Source organism: Gopherus flavomarginatus, chromosome 4 (genome assembly GCF_025201925.1).
Source record: "Gopherus flavomarginatus isolate rGopFla2 chromosome 4, rGopFla2.mat.asm, whole genome shotgun sequence".
NCBI classification, from domain to species: domain Eukaryota; kingdom Metazoa; phylum Chordata; order Testudines; family Testudinidae; genus Gopherus; species Gopherus flavomarginatus.
The window spans coordinates 169,376,506-169,398,104 of record NC_066620.1 but is presented as its reverse complement, the minus strand read 5'-3'; the positions used below and the strand labels follow the sequence as shown (position 1 = coordinate 169,398,104).

General features: G+C 44.4%; 1 protein-coding gene across 6 annotated transcripts in view; it reads left to right on the top strand.

Moving 5' to 3' along the window:
• PRIM2 (DNA primase subunit 2) overlaps positions 1–21,599 on the top strand; it is a 319,791-nt gene that overhangs the window by 98,849 nt on the left and 199,343 nt on the right. Inside the window, exon 7 of one of the 6 annotated variants that reach the window (XM_050950812.1) lies at positions 15,695–15,736. The exons of the other annotated variants lie outside the window; for them this stretch is intronic. Within the exon in view, the coding sequence (XP_050806769.1) occupies positions 15,695–15,700 (6 nt within the window). The 3' untranslated portion in view covers positions 15,701–15,736. Of the gene's footprint in view, positions 1–15,694; positions 15,737–21,599 lie in introns of those variants that run through there. 6 annotated transcript variants of the gene reach the window in all.

The window sequence follows — 21,599 nt, the reverse complement described above, 5'->3', positions numbered from 1 at the left end:
AGTCTCATAATCTTCAAGATCCGAAGAAGGTTGGCTCATCTGGAGTCAAGTGACGGTCTTTAGTATTAGATAAAAGCGATGCCTGTGTACACTGAAATAACTCTGTCTATTAGACTTTCAGGTTGTAACTACACCTGATTCAACATTGCTTGAAAATACTTTGGATCAGAGTTCTGAAACTGGGGGTCAGGACCCTCAGGGGGTCGCGAGGTTATTACATGGGGGGTTGCAAGCTGTCAGCCTTCACCCCAAACCCTGCTTTGCTGCTTGCATTTATAATGGTGTTAAATCTATTTAAATGTGTTTTTAATTTGTAAAGTGGGGTCGCACTCAGAGGCTAGCTAAGTGAAAGGGGTCACCAGTACAAAAGTTTGCGAACCACTGCTTTGGATAGTCTAGGTGTTTGTGTGTCCCTGTAAAAAGTAAGTCAAGAGAAATGTGATGCCAGTCTGTATGAATCGTGACCTGAAAGTGCTAGATGACATCTCAAAGAAGTGATGCACATGATGGTAAAAATTATCCAAAAGCAGGTGGGCCTTCAGTATGGACGTCATCTCTCTTTGCTGCCCCCTTTCCTAAAGCAATTTCACATGTGCTGGATAGCCTCAAGTATCTGAACACAGAAAATTCAAGTTTCCACGCATTGAGAGTTTGTTGAAAGTCCCTCTGCCTAAAGAATAGCGTGACAGAGTTGAAGTTCTTACTTAGATGGTCCTCTATTTTGTTGCTAATTGATTACTCAGCTAGTCCGTAAAGATGCTGGCTACTATTAGTGGTGAACTTGCAGGGATCCAAATACAATAAAATGAAGCAAGTTCTGGCACTGAACTTTAGTCATCCCTAAAGGTTTGGAGTTGGTCGACTCTGGGCATCCCAAAAGGTCTTAAAAAAATCCTTATCCTTTCTTTCTGCACCCAACCACAGCTTTAGGTTTTACTGCCTCATCAGTTTGTGAACATCTTTACTATCTTTGTAGATACTTACCAAAGAACCTGGAATAACGAAAAATATTTCTGGGAACATATATCTATATATAATTCCACAAAATACCTCTACTCCCTGTAATAAATTATCAGCTCTGTCACTATGTGAAGATTCAGGAGTCATAGCTCTCAATTGCTTGCTAATGTGACAACATAATATATCTGTGCTGTCAAGATTAGTTGTGAAGGTTTAGGTCCAAGTTGACCTGATTCTTCTGAAAATGATATGTATGTCTCCAATGTGCAGCATAATGGAATATGGCAAATTTTTGAATATATTTTCATGTTTTGGGCAGTCTGGGCCAGCAGTCTCTTGCAGTGATATCCCTGTGACTGGATGCTAACACAGCCTGGTGAGGGCAAGGAGGTTGTCCTGCATACATAAATGTTTCATTGTGCAGAATCTTTGTGCTTATGCCATACTGCATTCTCATCTGAGGTTAATACTGTCATAACAAAGCATCATAAAGTTTACCAAGTGGAGATCATTCTTGAAAGCATGGCATTGATCTATTAGCACACGTCTTGTCTCGTGGTGTTTGAAGGTCAAATAATCTGTGTTGAAGCTCTGAGCAGCCACTTTCATTCTTCACTGACTGAATCACCAACATCACACTCTGAAGCATCCGGTGGTTTTTTGAAGTCTTCACTCTGAGTTCCAATGTGGCCAAATACCTTTGGACTGCAAGATCTGGTGTAGATCATTGCTCAAGATGTTACGCTTACCTACATTTTTGTGCCATTAACAGAAAATCTTTCTTTACAGTTGTACATTATAATTCTGGATTGCATATCTAAAATATTTCTGTCATTATTAAAAGAAAACTAACATTCGGTACCAAACTGTCTGTCTGTCTCTCTTCCTCTGCAGTTTCTATAAATCAAGATATACCAAAGATGGTAACTAGAACATAGGAGGTATAGCACATATTGATTTCCATTAAATATAGTAGTAATTTTAACTCCACTGCCTCCTAATGTCTTGCTTGTAAACAGATATTACAAAATCTATTTATTATTTAAGTTTCAGAAGATTAGCTGTATCCTATCTGGAACATAATTTCAGTCAATATGCATTTATTACTATCAGGTTTTTTTTTTTTTTTTTTTGAGATTAGTCTGACTTAATGATTACATTAGACATCAAATTTTGTTTCATGAGACAGCAGATCTCCAATGAGATCTCAAGTTGAGAGAATGTTTTGTCTTAGAATTTTAGTACTCATTAAACATTACATTGTGAGCCATAAACAAATGTTAGAGTATTTGTGTGTTTGTAACATCTGTGCTTTTATTGTGGATTTGAAGAGTTTGCTTTCATAAGTCTTGCCGTAATAATAATTATTGATAGTGTGACCCTGCTTTGCATTTATTGCAGGCCACTTGATTAGCAGTTTAGAATATGTCATTCTGTCTTATTTTCAGGCTGTTTTCCCATCTTGAAACAATCATTTAAACTATTAGTGTCCTAAACACTTGGATTTTGTGGATACATAGAAATCTGCTACTCAAACCTTTAATGTTCTTTGTTAAAGGACTCTGTCTTCTTATTTTATCTCATCAGATATATCTCTGCAAAGGTAAATGTATGCTTCTTGGGCACTGAGACTGAAATAACAGTGCATGTATCAGATGTGGTAAGCGAACAAAAGTTGCTCGTCTTGAGTTTGTCTACAATTAAAGTGCTGCATTGGTGCCACAGGAGAAGCTGTCCTATCAACGTAGTGCTGTCGATACCACTCAGCGATGTAGTTATACCAACCTAACCCTCAGTGCAGAGTGTGCTATATTGCTGGGAGGGCCTCTCCCATTGATATAGCTACCACCTTTGTGGAGGTGGACTAATTATGCTGACAGGAGAAGCTCTCCTGTTGATGAAGTAGCATTTTCACTGAAACACTACAGCAGCTCAGTTGCAGCACTGTAAGTGTAGACAAGCCCTTAGTTTGTATGAGTCTGATGGATAAATGGACCAGAACTCTGAGAGTCTAAAAATAGATTTTACATTGCTGTGTGATCTGTCTGCATAAATTTAAATTATGTTTAAACAATGCTGTATGTGTGCCTGTAACTTTCATATTCAAACCAAAACAACTGGGTTTTAAGAAGATTGGCACAAAATGAAGACATCATTACTTAGACATTTTCTGATTTTTATATTACAGTCCCGTTATTTCCAAATGCATGCCTGCTCACTGTGAAAGTTCAATTTTTAGATGGATATCTATAGAAAATCTATTTTTTGGAAGAATTGAGCACAGCTTTATTAGGAATAACAAATGATATGGCAATTGGTCTGGGAATTTTTGGAACACTTTTCTGTGCAAGTTTTGGCCCCTTAAGTTTTTTGTATCAAAGGGGAATTGGTTTCACTTTGGATTGTTTTTCAGATCAGCTATCAACCTTTTACTTTTTTAAGCGAACTCCTCCTCCTCCTCATGAACAGTCATTTAATTTTTGCCAGTAGGATCCCTAAGGATTGGTTTGAGTGTCTTGAAAAAGTTTTCCTGCAAGTATGATTATGAAGGAAGCTTGAATAATTTTCCTCAGTCTAGTTCTAGAATAATTTCAGACCGCTGATTAGTTAGGCAGAGTGATTTTGCCTTTAGTATAAACAAGACTACTGCAGGTAATCTATGTACACTTTCCCTAAGTGTCATATGTAATAGCTACTAAAGCAGGTTTTTATTTCTGTTCATCTCCTCCTCTACTTGGATGTATGTTTCCAAAATGTTAGCAATAGTGGTCAAATGGTGGGGATTTTTAGTTTGTTTTCCTTGAAGCCACTGATGTCTGCTTTCTTACAAAAGGTATAGAAAAAATAATATCCTGCTTTATGGTTAATTTACATTGTAGATTCCAATAACTTGTTAATGAGGAGTAGAAGGGGGCCAAAACTTGTGCAAATGGGGCTTAAATTTTTGAATTTTCCAGCAAAGTAGAAAACCTTCTGTTGTGGCATTGATGACTGAAAAAACATGATTAATGAGGGTCTCGTCATTTGAAATTCATTTCAGGTATTGTGTTCTCACTGTTAACCCAAAGTAATTCACTGTAACATAAATGGATGATTTTTATAATATGCATATACAAGGTTAAGTAAGGTAATAACTTTGGCAGTACAGTATAAAATGTTATTAAAATGGCTTTGTCCTCTAAATCTTTCACATAGAAGTTAGCTGTAAGGGCAGCAAAAAAGCACTTTTATTTTGGTTTAATTTCACCTAAAATAGCTTAGTAGTATTTCTGTTCTGTTGTCCTTTCTGTTTGAAATTCCAAACTTCTTAAAAGATGTCTGCTATTGTTTAAACTCAAGGTACTTGCTTATGCTACTCCAGTGAAACAATATCTACCAGTTTCAGTTACTTAGTATGTAAACACTGTTTCTTGCCAGGAAACTTTGAGGTACATTGCTGTGAAATGTGTAGATGTATAATTCTGAGCAGAAGATGAAAATAGTGGAAAATGCTGCAAATGCTTCAGGCCTTTTTGTAGAATGGTTATCAACAAGTTAGTAAAAATAATGAGGAGTACTTGTGGCACCTTAGAGACTTAACAAATTTATTTGGGCATAAGCTTTCGTGGGCTAAATCTCTCCTTAGAAAACATGATATTTTACTTGTCAGTAATTTTATATCAGTGATTCCCTATCTCATTGTAGACACATTCCTGAAATATATAATATTTTAGCTATCTCTTCTACTTATTTCAATTCTACACCTTTCCTGTAGCAACTACATTGGTTGGTTAGAATAGAGTAATTTTGCATAATAAATTCATTTTAATATTCTTTTTCTCTGTGCCTCTCAGTTTTGTATTTGTGCTGTTTATATCCTTTATCTGTGTGTACAATGTTGCACTGGTTGGTTCTAAATGTGTCGTCCTTGCTTGCAGCCCTGCTATGATCTTTCCAGGTTCCTTTGCAGTTTGGTTCTCTGCAAAGTACTGGTGTCATCTGGAAATTTAATTTCAGTTTAACTTACACCAGGAAAACACTTGACAAAGAAAGATATGGAGCAGCCAAACAGAATGGAAGGGTTGCTTGACTTTTGAGGTGAGTCAATCAGACTTGAGAAAAGCTTTTTGAACTTAACTGAATTAATCAAGAAGTGTCACTGCTTGACAAATCATAGAATCATAGGACTGGAAGGGACCTCGAGAAGTCTTTTAGTCTAGTCCCCTGCACTCAAGACAGGATTAAGTATTGAAGACCATCCCTGACAGGTGTTTGCCTAACTGGCTCTTAAAAATCACTAGTGACGAAGATTATGCAGCTTCCCTAGGCAATTTAGTCCAGTGCTTTAACCACCCTGACATTTAGGAATTTTTTCCTAATGTCCAACCTAAACTGCTCTTGCTGCAATTTAAGCCCATTTTTTCTTGTCTTATCCTCAAAGGTTAAAGAGAACATTTTTTCTCCCTCCTCCTTGTTAACAACCTTTAACAGTTTTGAAGTACGTAATCATGTCCCTCCTCAGTCTTTTCTTCTCCAGACTAAAGAAACCCAATTTTTTCAGTCTTCCTTCATAGGTCATGTTTTATAGACCTTTAATCATTTTTCTTGCTTTTCTCTGGATTTTCTCCGTTTGTCCACACCTTTTCTGAAATATGGTGCCCAGAACTGGACACAATACTCCAGTTGGGGCCTAATCAGCGCGGAGTAGAGTGGAAGAATTACTTCTTGTGTTCTTGCTTACACTCCTGCTAATATATCCCAGAAAGCTATTTTTTTTCAACAGTGTTACACCTTTGACTGATACTTGGCTTGTGGTCCACTATTACTCCAAGATCCCTTTTTGCAGTACTCCTTCCTAAGCAGTCATTTCCCATTTTGTATGTGTGCAGTTGATTGTATTTTGCTAAGTGGAGTACTTTACATTTGTCCTTATTGAATTTCATGCTGTTTACTTCTGACCATTTCTCCAGTTTGTCCAGATCATTTTGAATTTTAATCCTATCCTCCAAAGCAATCCCTCCAAGCTTGGTATTGTCTGTAAACTTTGTAAGTGTACTCTGTATGCCATTATCTAAATCATTGATGAAGACATTGAACAGAACTGGACTCAGAACTGATCTCTGCCAGACCCCGTTGATATGCCCTTCCAACTTGACTATGAACCACTGATAACTACTCTAGGAACGATTTTCCAACCAGTTTTGCACCCACCTTATAGTAGCTCCATTTAGGTTGTATTTCCATAATTTGAGAAGATCATGCGAGACAGTATCAAAACCCTTCCTAAAATCAAGATATACCACATCTATCGCGTGCCCCATCACAAAGCTTGTTGCCCTGTCAAAGAAAGCTATTAAGTTGGTTTGACATGATTTGGTCTTGACAAATTCATGCTGACTGTTACTTCTCAGTTTATCATCTTCTAGGTGTCTACAAATTGATTGCTTATTTATTTGCTTCATTACCTTTCCAGATACTGAGGTTAAGATGACTGGTCTGTAATTCCCCTTTGTTGTCTTAATTCCCCATTTTATAGATTGGCACTATATTTGCCTTTTTACAGTCCTCTGGATCTCAGCCTCTTCCATTGGTTTTCAAAGATAATTGCTAATGGCTCAGATATCTCCTCAGTCAGCTCCTTAAGTATTCTAGGATGTATTTCATCAGGCCCTGGTGACTTGAAAACATCTAACTTGTATAAGTAATTGAAACAAAATACTCATTTAGCACTTCTGCCATTTCCACATTTTCTGTTGTTCTTCGAGTGATTGCTCATGTGTATTCCACAGAAGGTGAGCGTGCTCGCCATGTGCACCAGTGCCAGATGTTTTTCCCTTAGCAGTACCTGTATTGGGGGAGCACCGTGGCGACCCCTGGAGTGGCGCCTGTATATCGTGCTATAAGGGGAGCCACGGGCTCCCTCCACCCTCAGTTCCTTCTTGCCACCAGTGAAGGAACTCAGACATTTGTGCTCCAGCTCTGCTGCAACATTTTCTTCTCAACCTTAGTGGTACCATTCGTGGATCTTTTCTTCAGTTAAGAGTGGGCTTGGGGTGTGCCTCGTGCCCCAGGATTCAAGTCATGCAACTCATGTCGCCATTCTATGCCTAGGAGTGACACACATGCTGAGTGTCTCTGCTGCCTGGGTGAGACTCACATCAGTGACCGTTGTAAGATCTGCAGGTCGTTCAAGCCAAGGACTAAGAAGGAGGGAGACAGTAGACTTTGAGCTGTCCTGATGGAGTTGGCGCTGGCCCCAAAGCCAGCATGCCGGGTGGACTCGGCGCCATCCGCCAAGTTGTCGGTGTGTAGCGAGGCCCCTTCAACCAGTCGTCGCTGCTCTCCCTCCAAAAAGGAAGGAAAGGGCCCTGCTTCGCAGCAGCTCCTTGACAAGGAAAAGGGGGAGGCTGGTCCCACATTAGGCAGCCCTCGATCCCCCTCAGGGCTCAAGCGCTCTGACTCGTGTGGAGCAGAGCAGCGTGGCACCGTTGGCCTGTGCATCACCACCGGTACGGATGCTGTCGATACCGGAGGTGATGCAGGCTGCGAGGGACATTATGAGCCTGCCATTCCCGAGTACGCAGCTGGGCACGGGCCCCAGGTCTCGTGGCAAGCCTCCATTGGGTGCCCACCAGACCTCTCCAACCAGCTAAAGCGGCCCTGCAAGAGGCGTCAGATGCAGCTGACATTGCAGCCCGCTTGATGGCTTCCGCGATTTCCATGCGCAGGGCTTCGTTGCTCCTGTTGTCGGAACTGTCGACGGAGCCCAATCCCTGATGCAGGACCTCCAATTCGATGGGAAGGTGCTCTTTGTGGACCAGACGGAGGTCAGGCTGCATGGGATGAAAGATTCCCACACTACCTTGCAGACCTTGAGCCTCTACATCACTCCGGCTAAGGACCAGGCCAAATAGCTTCTGGCGGCTCAACCTGCAAGGAGCAGATACGAGCCCCCGTATAAAAGACCCAGAGACCAAAACCACCAATCTCAGCAGCAGTCCCACTCTGCCCTGCAGCCTGAGCCCTCCAAGGGCAAGAGGCAGGGAAAGAGGCGCTTTTGACTATTTGCAGGGGGGCACCAGGCCTGTTTCCAAGGAGACCCCCCCGTTTAATAAAGTTTGTGTTCTGTAACCGATTGTCTGCCTTCTGCAGGGCGTGGTCCCGCATAACATTGGATCAGTGGGTCCTCAGTACCATTGCCAAGGGCTACATGTTGCAGTTCCTTGCCCCCATCAAGTCACCCACCCTCCATGGTGGCTCTAGAGGACCTGGAGCATGTCCACCTCCTGGGGCAGGAGGTGGACTGGCTACTGCACATGGGGGCAGTGGAAAGGTGGTCGCTCCACTCAGAGGTTGCTCACCGGCTCTTCCGAGAGTGGGGAGTTCCCCATATCGACCTGTTCACAACCCGCCAGAACTGGCATTGCCCCTGGTTCTGCTCCGGGGAGGAGTGGGGAAGGGCGTGATCTCAGCTGCGTTCCTCCTGTGGTGGTTGGGCCAGCTCCTCTTCGCCTTCCCCCCCATTCCCCCTCATCGCCAAGGTCTTTCAGAATGTGAAGGCGGACAGGGAGAAAGACATTCTCATAGCCCCGGCGTGGGCCCGCCAACAGTGGTACGGGCCCCTCCTGTGCCTCTTGGCGTCCCCCACCGAGGGCACTGCTGCTCTGCCTGGACCTCCTCTCCTAGGAATAGGGGCACCTCCTCCATCCCAATCTAGCCGTGCTCCACCTGACAGTGTGGCTGCTCTGTGGCTAAACGAGGAGAGCAGATGTTCGGAGCAGGTAAGGCAAGTTCTCCTGGAAAGCAGGACGCCATCCACGCGTTGGATGTATGTGGCGAAGTGGTCCAGGTTTGCCAGGTGGGCGAGTGAGCGGGAGGTCTCCCCCTCCGCGGCGCCTCTGCAGCTTATCCTGGACTATCTCCTATCCCTTAGGGCCCAAGAATTAGCACCTGCCTCTGTCAGGGTGCATCTGGCATATCGGTCTTCCACCCACCAGTGCAAGGACATTGGTCTTCTCCTAGCTGATGACCTCCCGTTTCCTGAAGAGCTTTGACTGTTTGTTCTCATACACTAGACCCCCGTCCTTTTCCCCCATGCCACAATGGGACCTAAACCTGGTCTTGTCCCGACTCACGGGACCTCCCTTTGAACCCCTGGCCACGTGTTCCTGGTCTCATCTCTCATGGAAGGTGGCATTCCTCGTAGCGATCACGTCGGCCCGACGTGTCTTGGAACTTAGGGCCTTAACCTCGGGAACCCCCCTACACGGTCTTCCACAGGGATAAAGTCCACTCTGCCCACACCCAGCGTTCCTCCTGAAGGTGGTCTCTACCTTCCATATGGAACAGAGCATCTTTCTTCCCGTGCTCTGTCCTAAACCCCATTACTCTATTAAGGAACACTGCCTCCACATGCTCTATGTGCGTAGGGTGCTGGCCTTTTATCTTGATCAGACTAAGCTGTTCTGGAAATCCTTGCAACTCTTTATTGCCTTGGCCGAGCGGTTGAAGGGGCAGCCTATCTCCACCAAGCGGTTTTCCCGCTGGATCACTTTGTGCATATGCATGTGCTATGATCAGGCCACTGATTGTTAGGGCGCACTCTACGAGGGCTCAAGCTTCATCATCAAGACATCTGTAGGGTGACCACTTGGGTCTCAGTTCACCCATTTACTTTGCATTATGCGATCGTCTCCCAGTCTAAGGATGATGCTGGGTTTGGCAGGGCAGTACTTCGTCCTGAGCTATCGTGAACTCCTACCCACCTCCAGCAGATATTGCTTGGAATCACCTACTGTGGAATACACATGAACAATCACTTGAAGAAGAAAGGACAGTTACCTGTTCCGTAACTGGCGTTCTTTGAGATGTGTTGCTCATGTCTATTCCACACCCTGTCCTCCTTTCCCTCTGTTGGAGTTGTCTGGCCAGGGTGCGGGGAGCCTGTGGCTCCCCTTATAGCGCAATATAGAGGCTCTACTCCAGGGCTCGCCACGGTGCTCCCCCAGTATGGGTACTGCTAAGGGAAAAACTTTAGGCACTGGTGCATGTGGTGCGCACACACACCTACTGTGGAATGAGCAAGACATCTTGAAGAACGCCAGTTATGGAACAGGTAACTGTCCTTTTATTATTCCCTCCCCACCATTGAGTAACGGGTCTAACCTTCCTCGGTCTTCCTCTTGCTTCTAATGTATTTGTAGATTGTTTTCTTGTTATCCTTTATGTCTCTAGCTAGTTTAATCTCGTTTTGTGCCTTGGCCTTTCTAATTTTGTCCCTGCATACTTATGTTGTGTGTTTATATTCATCCTTTGTAGTTTAACCTAGTTCCCACTTTTTGTGAGATTCTTTTTTGAGTTTCAGACCATTGAAGATCTCCTGGTTAAGCCAGGGTGGTCTCTTGCCATACTTCCCGTCTTTCCTAAGCAGTGGGATAGTTTGCTCTTGTGCCCTTAATAATGTCTCTTTGAAAAACTGCCAACTCTCTTGAACTGTTTTTCCCCTTACGCTTGCTTCCCAAGGGATCTTTCCTGCAAATTCTGAGTTTGTTAAAGTCAGCCTTCTTTATATCCATTATCTTTATTTTGCTGTTTTCCCTCCTATCATTCCTTAGTATCATGAACTCTATCATTTCATGATCACTTTCACCCAAGTTGCCTTCTACTTTCAAATTCTCAGTCAGTTCCTCCCTATCTACAACAGCCTCTCCCCTAGTGACTTTCTCCATCTTCTGAAGTAAAAAATAGTCTCCAGTGCATTCCAAGAACTTGTTGGATAATCTCTCTGCTGCTTGTTAGTTGTTTATAAAAAGCTTCATCCACCTCCTGTTCCTGGTTAGGTGGTCTCTGGTAGACCCCTACCATGACATCACCCTTGTTTTTTACCCCTTTTATCTTTATCTATAGAGTTTCAACCAGTCTCTCTCTTATTTCCATCTCAACCTCAGTCAAAGTATATACATTTTTGATATATATATGGCATGCATATATATATTAGAGATATATACCTCATCCTTTTTTTCACTGTGCTGCCAACTGTCATAGTTGTGTTTATTGACTAGGATTTCTAGTTCTTCTTGCTCATTCCCCATACTTCTCACCTTAGTATACAGACATCTAAGATACTGATGTACCCTCCCCCTGTATGTTCTCTCTTGTCTTTCCCTTATCCCTCCTATAATGGCCCATGCTCCCCAAATTCTGACCCTTTTTCCAAGTCTCCATATTTTTGACTTACCTGTGGGGTTCTGTCTCCTGCCCCATTGAACTACTCCCTCCTCATTAGTTTTGCCAGTCTATATCTAAATATGCTCTTCCCCTTCCTTGATAGGTACAGTAACTCCTCACTTAACGTTGCATTTTTCAGGAACATAACTGCAACTTTAAGTGAAATGATGTTAAATGAATCAAATTTTCCCATAAGATTTAATGTAAAGGCGGGGGGTTAGGTTCCAAGGAAATTTTTTTGGGGCAGAAAAAAGGCATTATATACTGTACTGTGGTGGGGAGGTGCCCCAGGCTTACCCCTGGGGCTCAGGGTGGGGGTGCGGGGTCTGGGAGAGAGTTAGGGTGCAGGAGGGCGTTCAGGGTGGTGATGTGGGAGGAGGCTTAGGGCTGGGGCAGGCAGGAGGTGCAGAGCACTTATTTGGGGCAGCTCCTCTTTGGTGCAGGGGGTGTGCAGGTGGCTCTGCACAGCGCGGCACTGCTCCCATGGCTGCAACTTGATGAATTATAGAATAAAAGTACGCCAAGAACATAGCTATGTGAACTAGCAAGTGTAAGAGTGGAATTAAAATATGCATAACTCCTATGTTGGACATGTTTATATCTGCTTCAAAGAAACCCTACAGTAGTAATTCTAATGCACAATTGAAGCAAGTGTTTCCTTTATCATATTAAAATAAGACTAATGATTTTTTTCTCCTGACTTAATCAAATGAATATTTTATTTTCAATTTTTAAAAAAAAATAGATATACAGTAGACTGTATACATACAATTTTAAGATAGTTTTAGAATTTCTTGTCACTCTGTATTGCTGTAACTCAGAATGTTTGGAATCTGTCTTCTTGTGTTGCCATTTTATTGTTGCTTCCCGTAGGGAAGTCTGCCTGCTAATGTACTAATTAAGAAAATAATTGCTAATCAGCAGATTTATGGTTGTTATAAATTAAGCTATAGTATTTATCAAAAGTCGGTTGTGCTGGTAAGTGGTACCTGTGGCATATCCAGGAGATAAGCATGGTAGAACAGAATTTCATTGTAAAAAGGTGGAGCTTATTTCATAATTTTAATGTGTGTATAGAGCTATCAGTATTCAAACTATGTACATATCCCTCCCCCGCCTCCTGCCGAGTTCCTGCTTCAAGGAACTCTTGATCTAAGGCTCTGTTCCTTCAATGAGCTCCATGCAGGCAGACCTATGAACAGGCTCCCATTGAAGTCAGTGGGTCTTTTGACCCATACACTAAAGGGAAGACTAGACACAGGAAAGTGGTTTAACTAGGCTGCAGTTTAATATGTAAAACATCTGGCAATTACTGGGCAATAACTCTTCCAGTACAGTTCATGTTTCCTATTGTAATACATGTCATCTGGTGGAGGGCTGCTATCAGCTCCCTTAACCTGGTGTCATGTTTTCTCTGAAACTGTTCCTGTATTCCTCCTCCTTTGTCCACCAAGGAAACTTGCTTTAGGCTTCTGGCTCCCAGCTGTTACCTCTGTTGGGCAGTCTGCTCCTTCCTCTCTATGGATATTTGGGAATGCATATCTCTCTGCCTTATGCTGAGATCCCCAGCAAGCCAGGCTGACTAAAAAGACTAGTGCTTGTGCTTTGCTTTCTCTCCAAGAGCTATAACTAGTGTATTGCCTGCAGTTATAAGTTCCCACCCAGCTTCTGCTAAGCAAGTACATTTATTAGGGTAAAAGCAATACAAGGAAGACAAAATAATAAAAGAACTTATATACATGCTAAAAAGCTTACCAGAGGTCATCCCACCCAACTACAGCTTAGAGCTCTGGTAGGTTTTAGTCCTTTAAAATTCACAACTGGGTTTCCCTTGTGGTTACAAGTTCTTCCATCTTTGATCCAGAACCATAATGCAGGCTTAGTGGATCAACTGTTTCTTTACACAGCTCGAGCCTTTGATTTTGGCCTTCTGTAACAGGTAATTAGCAGACAAAGGACATCTTCAGGATGTTTCTTCAATGGCTGTTTTTTGCATTACAGAGTCGGGGAACTTACATTAACCTCTCCCTAGGAATTCTCCAGGAAATCCACTTAACACTTATTGTCCCAAGAGTTTATACTAGTCTGGTACTTTTTTTTCAGTATAGTTGTTTTAATGCTCATGTTTCACATCTATCATATCTGCCTCCTTCTCCCCTAGGTGGTTTAGGTACCATGGAGTCCACGGTAATATAATAAGATCCTTCATGGATATTGCAGGAAATTGCTATATCTGTCACACCTGGTTCTAGCACTGTTACTGAGACCCCCTACTGCCCTCTCCTGTTTTAGGGTTATAAGGGTGGGGCAGAAGGCATTATCTCTTTGTACCAGTCATTAAGAGTCTCAACCCCATTCTCTACCTTTTTTAGGAGATGCCTTCTTCTAAGCCACTTCCAATTCTGGTTTGTCAGGGAAACTGACACTCTATTGAATAAATGCCTGAACTTGGCACCTGTCACAAGGAGGTGCCAATATTTTGCTTGGTTGCCTCCCTCACACTGGAGAGAGATTCCCAGACTAATAGTTTCTTTCCTAATAGCAGCCAGAATCCTGTTAATGCTCCAGCTGGAGACGTGTACAACCTCTTCCTCTCTTATATGACTCAGATATTGAATATGCAATTTCATATGGGCAATTGCCAGCCTTTCCCTCATGTTATTTTAACCACCAGATGTTTTACCCCTCTGGTAGCCTTGTTCACCTGTGAAGGCCTTGAGGCTCCATGTCATAGATCCTCTGCTTTCTCATCTCAGACCAGATTACCATTAATCTTGGAATGAGGACCCTACTCCACTGCTACTCTTTGTCATACCCCTTTACAAAATCCCCACATTGTTTTGCCTAAGGTGTAAGTAGATCTATTAACATGCCTTATTATATACCATATTATTACCAACTTTGCATTCCTGACATTCCCTTTGACATTTTACCTCTCTCCCAGTTAAAATAAGTGAACAAACAAGAATCCCAATAAAACATGTAACTAACAAAACTGTGCCTGTCATCACAGTATTAATTTGTTTGCATTGTATCTTTATCTCCAATCCTTTTTGGTTTTGTCTTTTAGATAGCAATCCTTTCAGGGCAAAGACTCTCTTTGTACAGTGTTTAGCACAACGAAGGACCAATCTAGTTCGGGGGATTTGAGAAGTACCATAATTTAAAGGTTCAATAATAGAATTGGGTTTTGAGAAGGGACATGGAGAAAGATGGCAATTGTGCAGGGTGAGAGAGTAGATTCCAATCCTAAGGGCAACATGTCAGGCAGCATATAATTGCTTGGGGGAGTTCTGAAGAGAAGCGGAATTAGCGGAACACAGGATTTGATCTGGGAAGTGGCAGGAGGTGGCAGATGAGATATAGGTGAGATAGAGCTGTGAAGATGAGTTTGAGTTTTGAAAGGAAGAAGTTGTGGAGACACGGAAGGGATTGTGCTTTACTATAAATAATTTCTGTATCCGAGTTTACTTACAGTAGTTATATAAAATGGAACATATTTTAAGTGCTATTCAGAAAGACTGATATTGTGATAACATACCTTATAAGAAACTTGTCTGGAGATAAAGTTCTTTTGTCATCTCCTGCAAGAAAGTAGGCAAGATGATGTCTTAGTTCTTCAGTAATCATATTTTTCATTTAATATAATAACTACAATCATTTCAGATTTACATACTTGTAAATTTAGATAGAATACTTGCAGTTTATTTAAAAAAATATTTTTTCCTGTTGTGTAGCTATCCTTTTATTGTACATTACTAAACACAAGGCCAAGGTGGCTGCTTTTGGAGCAAATAAACTGTTAATAAAGAAATCCATATCTGTTTCTGGATGACACCATTCTCTAGGCCCAGGGAGTGATAGTTGAAATAAAGAATATGGACAAATTACACTGCTCTACAGCCAAAATGCTTCTGAAATAAATGTAGTCCAACTTTATTAATTCTGGGTCACTGAGAACAAAAATGATGCTTAAAATTTTTGATTGGCTCTAGTTTTCAAGATATGCTATTGGGTCAGTATATACGACCCTTGACTTGGGAATGGCGGAGGATAAGTGAGTTATAAAGGGAAGGGATCTCAATTTAAACCAGAAATGACTAAAATACATCTTTGACTGGATCTATGAATAAATCTATGACTGGGTCTGGACAGTACTTGCTTTTTAGGCAAAACAATGAATGATGCAATCTGAAGCTGGTATTGCGTCATACATTATATGAATTGCATCATGTTATTCCTAAAAGTCATGGATGATGCAATCATAACGAAGCTTACATCACTCTGCTGAACAAATTGCCCTATATCAGCTCTAGAAATCATACAGTGTCGTGCTCTCTTATTTGTCAGTGTTTGATTTTGCAAAGGGACACATTTCTGTTTAGCCAAAGTAAGCAGAGATGCCTTGTACATGTGTGAACAGTGCAGATAACTTCTGCTATGTTTGTGGTAAAGTGACTGTTGCATCACAAAAGCGCAGTCTAACCACTATGGTTAAGAAAGCCTATCACCTTTATTTTGGCTGCAGAATTAGAGATCAGGACAAGAGGTGGGCCCCACACATATGCTGTAACACTTGTGCAACAAATCTTGGCCAGTGGTTGAACAGGAAAAGAAAATCTGTCTTTTGCAGTGCCAATGATTTGGAGAGAGCCAAGAGATCATACCAGCAATTGTTACTTCTGCATGGTGCCTCCAGTTGGGAAAGGTGTGTCAAAGAAGAAAAAGTGGACTGTGCATTATCCAAACATTCCATCAGCTATACGCCCAGTATCCCACGGAGAAGGACTGCCGGTTCCTGATGCACCAAAATCATTCTCACTTGAGTCAGACGAGGAAGAGGAAGAGGATGAAACTTCTGGTCCTGAACCATCAGTGTCACAGGACCCACATTTTCTCCCATCCTCCTCCTCTGAACCACACCTCACAACACAAGGTGAACTGAATGACCTTGTCAGGGATTTGGAACTAGCCAAGAGTAAGGCAGAGCTGTTGGGGTCCAGACTACAGCAGTGGAATCTCCTGGCAGGCTATCAGGGCAAATGGAGCCCATCAGTGCTTGCAGACTATTGCTGGACAGTGACCAGAGATGCTCCATTTAATGAATACAAGAGACAAGCCAAGAAGCCCCGAGTAGACACTGAATAGGACTAAACTATGTACATAATAGTTTTTTGCCTTTTGTTTCATAATAAATTTTATTTATAGAACCCTTTTGCTGATTTTTAAAGTGTTACATAAACAGGACAGTTGAAATATTATCATATAAAGCAACCATAAACACATGAAAAGACCTAGGTTTACAATTTATGATTAAAACTCTACTATCTACACAATATACATAGACATAAAATGTAAAAACTTAAATATCTTAGAAACAGTAGCCAATCAGTTATTTTAATTGTCATATCTGAATTCAGCACATCAAAATACATAATAAATAGCACATTTTATCTCTGAAGCAGACGACTTCTCAAAAATTGTAGACCAATGTTATTGAATAGATCAGCTACTTTATGCTCAAAACTTTAATTATTTAAAAATAAAGGAAAGCGCACTACTTGCCAATAGCAGAAAGGTCCTTCAACCATGTTGTTCAAGAGGTGTAATCAGTTTTTTAAAGGGAAGAGAAATTCCTGCAGAAATCAAAATGAATTAATATGAGTAATTTAGTTGAAAATGACAGTCTTTAGCTTAGTAGGTTTGGGATTTGCATGGAATGAATGTCTGAGATAATAAACAGTTAAGTAAGACATTTTGGTAACAGAAAGCAAGTATTTCCTGATAAAAATTTCTGAAGTGTCAAATTGCAGTGAAGATCAGTTATAAAAACTGGAGAAATGAAAGCAGACTGATACTGAGGGGCCTACAGGCTCTTTTAAAAATTTTATAAAACTTAAAAATTCACTGAATTTCTTCTGTGAATACAACAGTGTCTAAAATATTTTAAAGATGAAATTTTAGTATTTCTGTTGTAATTTGCCCTGAGCCAGTAGAACTTTCTGGAGTTATTGTATCTAGTTAGGTACTTACGGAGCACCAAAACCAGAAGAATCTAGGTACTAATCTGCATTTAAATTCACTACCCTCTGACACTCCATGATGAGAGGCTGAGGACATGGGAATGGGGATATTTTGATAGAAGCAGTTTTCTTCCCTCTGTGGTCTTACTGAGCGCTTCTCCATTCATGGGCCTATCAAACCAATTTTAAGGTGTATAAAAATCCCCATTTGAGGAGCTTTCCACTTTTTTCCAGATTGATTATTTCTATATGAAGTGGTAATTATAAATTGATGGTGGAGAGTGGACACTGGAGGTATAAGTGGCCATTAGAAGGGTATATGAATGAAAAAATAAGCAGAGTTTGAATTCTGAAATGGAACAACCAAATAGTCTTTCTTGTCCCACCCTTTGCACCGTAGAATGTATGACTCTTTATTGACTCTTCCGGCAATCAGCCCTTGGCAGCCAGCAGCCCAGAGCCCCGCCACTCGGAGCTGTCATACTGTCAGTGCCCCACACTGTCCATTTAATCGGTGGAAGCACTCCTGGTGAGGATGCTCACTGATCAGGAGTGTAATGTGAGTATGAAAAATCGATTTAATTACTGTGATGGTTGTACATTGATGTAACTTAAGTTGACTTAATTTTGCAGTGTAGACTTTACCTAAGTATAGATATATTTTATTAACTCTGTATCCTGGCTAGTAATGGAATATTATTGGTTGAGCGAATCAAGGTCCTCTGTACTCAAATTGATGATGTTTCTGTTTTGATCTCTCTTAATTTGTCTATAGATCAAAAGACCTGTTCATGGCAGCTATAAACACCTTCTCTAATAAAAATAGCCACAATCTCAGCTCTGCCAGTCCTCCAAAGAGAGTTTAAAAAGTTGACACTCTGAATGACTTTGGTATGGGGACAATGACACAATATAGTATAGAGCTAATGAAGGGGCACGCAGTCACTGAGTGAAAAGTTATTTCACTCTATTAAGCTTCAGAGTCAAGCTGTTTCACAGTTACTTATTAAATTCATGAACATAAGCTTATTATAAATATAATACATTAAAGTTTTTACATGTCTATAGTACTATGTGCCTCAGAGTCCTACAACTTGGAGTGCAATGAACTCAGTCTACAGCCATCTACAAAGTGTGTAACTGTGATGCAGTAGGGACTGTCTGTGTGGGGAGTGGGAGAGCAGGGGAGGACTTTAGGGGATGGACGATGCCAGGGCCTGTAACCTGAGCTAGGTAAGGGAGGGGAAAGGTCAACACCTTTGCCCGGGAAGGGGAAAAGGAAGGGAGTGGCAGGAGGGAAGCAGTTTGAGTTTGGGCTTGGGGCTGTGTGGGCGGAATTCAGGGTATCCTAGCTAGGATCCAAGCACCCTGAAAGCCCAGAAGGACTCGGTGGAGGGGTCCTGACTGTGCCTGCAAGCTCTGCTGTAACCTGTGTTCCTGTTGTCCAATAAACCTTCTGTTTTACTGGCTGGCTGAGAGTCACTGTGGGTCCCAGGAAGAGGGGTGCAGGGCCGGACTCCCCCACACTCCGTGACAACTGGTGGCAGCGGCGGGATATACTGCACCCCGTGGACGGCGCTTCCTGCAGTAAGTGACTGGGGAGCAGTAAAACGAAGGGGTGGTTAACCCCTGGGAGTGTGTGCCCAGTGAGAAGGACTTTGCAGTAACAGGGTCCCCCGGGGGATTGCAGCGAGCAGTCCCAGGGGCGGAGGAGTCTGCAGCTCGACCCTGGCAGAGAGGTGGTGACCTCAAGAAGGGCTGGTGCACTAGGGGTCCCCCTGGAAACCGTGGGGAGCGGCGAGCACCCCGGCCTGTGAGTGGTCAGCAGGAAGATGTATGCCAAGCGGCGCAAGTGTGACCTGGTGGAGCTGTGCAAGCAGAGGGGGCTGCACCCAGGGAGACGCACCAAGGACCAGCTGATTGCCCAGCTGGAGGAGGGAGACCGCATGAATGAACGGAGCCCTGTCTCTGAGGGAAGCAGCCGAGCAGATGCAGCGCAGGCACCAGTGTCTGTCCCCGCTGGGAGTGGTCAGCCGGCGGACGAGGGCTTCCCGAGACCCCCCCTTCCTAGGCGTAGAGGAAGGGCGGGGAGGAGCCCAGTGTATACCGAGGGCACCGTGACACCCCCGGCCAGCAGGGGATCTGCCCGGCGAAGCCCACCCCCCAGCAGGGGATCCTCCCGGCAACGCTCGGCATCCGTGGAGCGGATGCAGCTGGAATATGAAAGGGAGCTGAGACGGGAGGAGCTCGAGTTAAAGAGGCGAGAGCTGGAGGAGAAGGCGAAACAGCGTGAACATGAGGAGAACCAGCGTAAACATGAGGAGAACCATCGCCAGCGTGAGTGGGAGGAGAAGGAGAAACAGCGTAAACATGAGCTGGACCTGGCCCGGCTGAGGAGCAGTGAGGCTCCGGCTGCGGTGAGTGAGGGGGGACCCAAGCCTACAAAGAGCTTTGATAAGCACTTGCTGCCCCGGCGTAAGGAGGGGGAGGACATAGATACCTTCCTGACGGCCTTTGAGAATGCCTGCGAGCTGCACAGGGTTGACCCTGCAGACAGGATCGCAGTTCTCACCCCCTTACTGGACTCCACAGCCGTGGAGGTGTACAGCCGACTGAAAGGGGCGGAGGCAGGGGTCTACGAACTGTTCAAACAGGCCCTGCTCCGCGAGTTTGGGCTGACTCCTGAGATGTACCGGAAAAAGTTCCGGAGCCAGCGTAAAACCCGTGAGGTCACATACCTACAACTGGTCAACCGGGCGCAGGGGTATGCTCGCAAGTGGACAGCTGGGGCCCAAACTAAAGAGGACCTGCTTGACCTATTCATACTGGAGCACCTGTACGAGCAGTGCCCGTCCGACCTGAGGCTGTGGTTGATGGACCAGAAGCCGGAGAACCCGCAGCATGCAGGCCAGCTGGCCGACCAATTTGTGGACAGTCGGGCAGGGGATGGCAGGGAGGAGTCTCGAAGGAGCAGGCCTGCCTCAACGCAGAGAGAGAGTCAACATTGGACCTCCCAAAGGGGGCCTATGGAGAACCCCCCCAAAAGGGGAACATCCAGCGGCAGGTCCCTCCGACCCACTCAAGGGGACCCACGAGATATGGGCTGCTATCGCTGTGGCCAACGAGGTCACATACGGGCCCAGTGCCCCAAGCTCAGGGACAGACCAAGCAGACCCAACCCGCAGAGGGTGGACTGGGTAAAAACCCAATCGGAGGAGGGGCTACATTCCCAGGAAAGGGGGGTTGGCAACATACCACCTATGGATGCTCCCGGTTCCGGGTTTTTGGTTTACCGGGTGGGCGCGGGGCTGCCCCTCCGGAAAGAGTGCATTGTTTCCCTGGAAGTGGATGGGAGGAAGGTCACTGGGTACTGGGACACGGGCGCAGAGGTGACGCTGGCCCGGCCCGAGGTGGTGGCCTCAGATCGGATGGTGCCCGACACCTACCTGACCCTGATGGGCGTGGGCGGGACCCCATTCAAGGTACCCGTGGCAAGGGTACACCTGAAATGGGGGGCCAAGGAGGGCCCCAAAGATGTGGGGGTACACCAATATTTGCCCACTGACGTGTTAATGGGAGGGGACCTTGAGGACTGGCCTAGTAACACCCAGAGTGCCCTGGTCGTGACTCGTAGTCAGAGTCGGCAAATGGCACTGCACCCCGAAAACGGGGAAGGTACTCGACCTGAGGTGCAGGACCCTAACTCAGGGAGCAGGGAACGCCCAGGGGCACGGTGCAGAGAGGCTGCGGCCTCAGACCCAGCCAGCAAGAGAGAGCCGGTCCCCATTCCTGTCCCAGCTGCTGAGTTCCAGGCCGAGTTGCAGAAAGATCCCTCCTTGCGGAAGCACAGGGACCGGGCTGACCTTAGTGCGGTACAGACCATGAGGAGAGGTTGCAAGGAGAGGTTCCTGTGGGAGAAGGGGTTCCTGTACCGAGAATGGGCTCCCCCAGGGGAAGTAGAGTCATGGGGGATCAGGAGGCAGCTGGTGGTTCCCCAGAAGTTCCGTCACAAGCTGTTGTACCTGGCCCATGACATCCCTCTCGCAGGGCACCAGGGAATCCGGCGCACCAGGCAGAGGCTGCTACAGAACTTTTACTGGCCTGGGGTCTTTACCCATGTCCGACAGTACTGCCAATCCTGTGACCCCTGCCAGAGGGTGGGGAAGGCCCGGGACAAGGGGAAAGCGGCTTTGAGGCCTTTACCCATCATAGAAGAACCTTTCCAGAAGGTGGCCATGGACATAGTGGGACCTCTCAGCAAGATGACCCGGTCAGGGAAGAAATACATCCTGGTGGTGGTGGATTTTGCCACTCGCTACCCCAAGGCGGTGGCCTTGTCCTCTATCGAAGCAGACACAGTGGCAGATGCGCTGCTGACAATTTTCAGCCGGGTGGGGTTCCCCAAGGAGG